General features: G+C 44.4%; 1 protein-coding gene across 2 annotated transcripts in view; it reads right to left on the bottom strand.

Annotated features, from left to right (window-relative positions):
- Window positions 1–1,951, bottom strand: part of LOC106806133 (NAD kinase-like) — a 35,484-nt gene extending 33,533 nt beyond the window's left edge. For both annotated transcript variants that reach the window (XM_014807989.1, XM_014807988.1), the window contains exon 1: window positions 1,723–1,951. In XM_014807989.1, coding sequence (XP_014663475.1) covers window positions 1,723–1,803 — 81 coding nt within the window. In that variant the 5' untranslated portion in view covers window positions 1,804–1,951. The remainder of the gene's footprint in view (window positions 1–1,722) is intronic.
- Window positions 1,952–5,369: the final 3,418 nt, after the last annotated feature.

Below are 5,369 nucleotides of genomic sequence, written 5' to 3' on the forward strand. Positions count from 1 at the left end.
TTTGACGATACCCCCACATCCCGAATATCGTGACCGTATTACGTCGAGCGGTTAAAGGGCATAATAGCCCATTATTATACCAAAGTGACGCATGCTACAGTAACTGCACCTTCTGTAGTTCAATAAGTACTTACATTACCTTATACGTCAAACGCGTATTAGTTTGTCCAATATCACTGCTAATTACTAGAAATGTCTAATCTGAAATCCAGTAAAATCTGGTAAATCTGGCGCCAATGCTAAATGCGTTGCCAGGGCAAAATAGCCTTCGAACTCGTTAGGCAACGTCACATGTTGCACGGTGATTTAGCAGAGGAATTGCTTTGTCCCGGGATGCTTATATACGACTACATGAGCTAGTAGAATGTATCTCTGGGATGTATTCTCGTATTGAGCCACAAGTAAATTAACCGTAGGGTCTTAATGAACGGGTAAAACCACATGTCATTCAATATCAGACACAGGTGTATTCGTTTGACCATATAACATAAATACGTGTTAGTGCCGTCTGCTTTCCATGTTTAGCTCTGTGCCCGTCGGTCTAGTCCGCGATTCCTCCAATAGCGTTGGCTCCCATAACACAGCCTATTTCATTATCCACGAAGCGTACGTGAATTCCGGTACGTGGATTCCACGCTCATTACAATCAGAGCTACTGTATGTATACAGTACCGGCTACTGTACTGACTATCGCTTAGCATTGCGCTACGGCGCCGAGCGAAAATGCTACTGCGTGCGTGTGTTTTGCCGATGCGTCGAAACTGTCGCGTGCACTAATAAATCTGTATTCACACCCGTTTCGAAGTATGCGAATTTCTGAAACTGCCGTAAACAAGGCAGTCAAACTGATTTCGTCCTGGACTGCGGATTCTCAATTTAGACATTCTTAGCTAACCAGCAGCTTGCGATATTGGACAAAACGAATACGCGTTTGGCCCTAGTAAGGATAATGTAACTTATACTTATTAACTACACAAGGTGCCAGTTACTCTAGCATTCGTTAAAATTGCATAATCGATGGGCCTATTATGCCTTTAAGATTTGTGCCCAACTGTTGACGCACGGCCGGACGGACGCACGGACGCACGCTCATGCGATTCTACAAGCTGCATCTGACACGTCAGACGAGCTAAAAATGTCGCCTTTTCGCATGGCACCCAAAACAAAGATTGCAGAACTGAGAGGTAGAAGAGCCATAGGGTGTGTAGAGGGAGGCGGAGGAGCCATTAAAATATCAAGTCATCCACTATTTTGCGCAGTTCGCTGTTTTTGAACCCCCTTGTTAAAAAATCCTGGCTACGCCACTGTTTAATGTTTTTGGGTGTTTTCTGACCATATTATTATGTGATTGAAAATAGGAGATTTGGGGATATTTTTTGGGATAACCAGAAATTGTTGCGGACAACCTGATTTGATGCGGACAACCACATTTCTTATTTCGAGCACTGCAAGTAGTCAGGGGCGTGTACAGGGGGGGGGGAGGGTCCAGGGGGTCCGGACCCCCCCCTGCTCGCGCAGAAAACGCACCTAAAGGGGTCTAATTTCAAAAAATGTCTGGAGGGCCCCCAGACCCCCCCCTTCGCGTGCTCGCAAGTTTGGGTTACGGTTAGGCCCCTCCCTCGTACAAATCCTCTACACGTCCCTGGTAGTGCTACTGACACTGTGACTGTAACAGAAGTCGTAATCAAACTCGAAATCAACACAATGAAAAAATGGACATACATTACTTATTATTAGATCGTCTTCCGCAGACTGTTGAAACGATTCACCTGAAGATTTCCCATGTAGCGACAACCTCTCCATACCTGTGGAGGCTGTCGTTACTTTTAAACGAATTAAAATAACTTAGTTACAACACTGTGAACGATTGACGGATTGTGATGAACATCCACTGTCTGCAGTTCGTAAATTCGTATCACTGTTTCGGAAATTCGGATGCCCTTCGGTTTCTGTTCGGCAGCGCCATCTACTCGAAAAATATTTAACCATTTTTATCATTTGATTGGCATAATAATATCAAGAGCCTATAAAGAAGGCTTCTTTATACGCTCTTGATAACATTATTATTGGTACTGATGAACTGTGAATAATAACATGTGTTATTTAATTTAGCGAGTACAACGACAAAACTAATAAGATTGAATGCGTGCTGTAGGGGGGAGGAGGAGATGAAGATGAAGAGGGAGCAGCTCCCCAGGCAAAATGGGCCTGTGCCAGAGGCCTGTATATGCCAGGCAAAAAGGATGGTCCGTGCGCGATAGTCTTTTTTGCGTCTTTTTGATGCGCAAGTAATATTGGTCTAAACCGCGTCTTTTTGAAGAGTTCTGTTGAAAACGGACGGGTTGACTCCAAAGTTATGCTATTACAACGGATTTTCTAACACGTTTCGAATGACTACGAAGACAATGAAATTCATGCGAAAAGACGCTTGATGGCGTTGATAGTATATGACGTCACTACCGTTTGCGGATTCGCGCTCTTTTCGCTTATTGCCACGAGGTGACTTTGCTGGATTGGTAAGTTACTGTTTTATTATGACATTATTATCTTTATATCGTTATTCAAATGACATGTCATGATGCAAATGGTATGCAACATATATCACTGATACGTCCTAGAATAGTGTAAGACGCAAAATACACAGTGTTGTCACTGTTGAGTAAAAAGACGACCTAGTTAATTGTTTATGGGTGGCACTCTCCCCCGTGCGTAGATGGACAGTGCCGTTACGTGGCAGCACTAGTCACTTCGTACGCTTCAAAGTCCAAATCTTCCACAGAAAGATTCCACGGACCACAGTCATACTTCCGTGCTAGACATGGCCTTATCTTCCTAACCCTAATCCTAACACTACTACTGCTGCCACATCACGTGACCCCGCCCCCCCCCCCACTCAGTGTTATTTAGGGTACGCATACACACTTTTTTTTATAAGAATTCTTTTTATAAGAATCATCGAGGCTTGATTTCCCAAATTTTAAGAATTTTTTAAGAATAATGCTGAGGCTCGATCATCAGACACACATTGTGACTGTCAGTGTCACTCGATGACGACGGCGGCGAGTGGATTGATAATGAGGATGACCGATTCTATGACGTTGAATTTTGCGGCCGTAGGGTGAAAGTTCATTATGAAAATGGGTGGTTTGAAGGCACTCTTGAATACTTCAATGACGACAATAACATAAATATCCGGTTTCCTACCCCGACGGGAGTGGAGGAACCTATATTGGGCCTCGAAGACATTGACGGCGTAGAAGTCATATTACTGTAGTTTAACGGAATTGCGTTATATTTTGAAAAGGAGGGTTTACTTTCTTGTTGTGTTATACCATGTGTGTCTTTTATTGATAATTAGCATTTTCCTCTTCTTCAAACAGCCACGTTTATCATGCTATCGCATTTAACTAGTTTTAATGAAAATATAAGATCGATTTTTTAAACAATTTATTAAGAATTCATTTTAACTTATTTTAAGGCTCATAATGTCGATTTTCCTAAGAATCACGAGGGCTAAAAAAAAAAGTAGCGATTCTTCATAAAAAAAAAAGTCGTGTATGCTCGGTTCCTCTCCTTTGAACCCCGCCCTATCTCAGGACTGCTCCAAATTTCTGAAACCCCGCTTTCGCGGGCTTTTTTCGCTGCCTTGGAGACCCCCTAACTGCGCGAACACTGCTCAACTGTACCCGCCTATCTCAGGTGGCTCCTCATGTCAACGAAGTAGTGACTTTAGTGTAGGCGTGTGAACTGTCGAACCAGTCTCACAACGTAAGTGTAGAGTATCAGTGACTCGAGGGAACTAGGGGGCATTATTTTTTACATTTCAATACAATTACATAAATTTCTGAATAGCTTTCGCAAAACTAGCAAGGAATTTCAGCGGAATTTTGGATCCGGATTTAGATAAAGTTTCTATGATATATCAATGAGGAAGAGAGAGAGGAAAAACACACCTTTTTAAAGAAAATATCTGGGTGAAGGTCCAAATACACCCCCTTTTTAGCTGCATCTGACAGTAGCAGATGCACTTGTAGAATCGCATTGATCGTCCGTACACCGTCCGTCCGTGCGAGGCGTCCGTCCGTACGTCCGTAGCCGTCACAGTTGGGCAGCAAATCTAAACGGCTCGACGTACGTCACGATATTGTGGGACGCGTGGGGGGGGGGGGGGTAATCGCGAAACGAGTTGGGATGTCGAAGCTGGGGGTCAAAGGTCTTAAGGTCAATAGGATGTAAGAAAAAAAGGGGGAAGCATTTTACTCCTTAACTTAAGGGTAATAGGGATGGAAATGCAGAATTCGCGACAATCTAAACGCTCGACCTAGCTCATGGATAGTCGGGTGTATAGCATCATGGTAGGACAAACCAATCACTGTGCCGAAATGGGAGGTCAACAGGAAAAAGTCAATGAGCACAGGGACAGATTTTAACATTTCCTGAAGGACATGGTCTGACGGAGCATTGAAAAAACTTTTTGTTTCAGCGGCACGCTACCATTTTTTATGGCTTATTGAAAGGACCATGAAATGTGCTTTCCACTGACAGGGAAGAGTAAGCTGCTGATAACGCTTTTGAGACCCTCAAGAGGAAGGGTTAAACATGATTTGTTGACTGTTACAAAGGAGTGAACTGCTTTTGGCTATAGAGCCCGCTCCCCCACGACCTCACCCTCCCCTCCCCACCCCCACCCTTCCCCCTCCCCGCACCGCCGCTCCCCCTGCCCCTTCCCCACCCTCCCCCACCGCCCCTCCCCCTCACCTCTGCATCTGCATAGGGCGTGTCCCTAAACAATGATGTGTACGCAAGAACCTGGCGTGTCTGCATATCTGCCGCCTAGCAAAGTGGTACTACGCACGACTGAAATTTTTACACCGTTTATCAATCGTGAAGCAACCAGACCTCAGATGAGCCGCAGACGCTCTGGCGGCTCTGTTCCACTTTAATTCTTGGAACCGGATTTTGTCGCGCGAAAAATACCCCTTTACCGGAGATTTTGGGAACGCGCATGCGGTCCCTCCGACCTCGGAGTGGGGTGGCCGGGCACGTGACTGTCCATCTACGCCCGGGGGAAAGTTAATCCCATTGTTTGTAATTGTACTGTAGAACATAACATAATCAATATGTTATAACATAATCAATAATATTGTAACGTACCTCTCTTTTGTTTTATTCTTTCTTCTCTCTCTCTACACTGATGGCCCGTCCGCGAGAGTCTTTCTGGCGTCTTTTGATGCGCGACTAATATTGCCATTATTGGTCTAAATGGCGTCTTTTTGAAGAGTTTTGTTCAGAATGGCCGAGTTGACTCCGAAATGACGCTTAATGGACGCTATAACAACTGCTTTTTCAACACTTTTCGAATGATTACG

Source organism: Priapulus caudatus, unplaced genomic scaffold (assembly GCF_000485595.1).
Source record: "Priapulus caudatus unplaced genomic scaffold, Priapulus_caudatus-5.0.1 Scaffold143, whole genome shotgun sequence".
Taxonomy (NCBI): domain Eukaryota; kingdom Metazoa; phylum Priapulida; class Priapulimorpha; order Priapulimorphida; family Priapulidae; genus Priapulus; species Priapulus caudatus.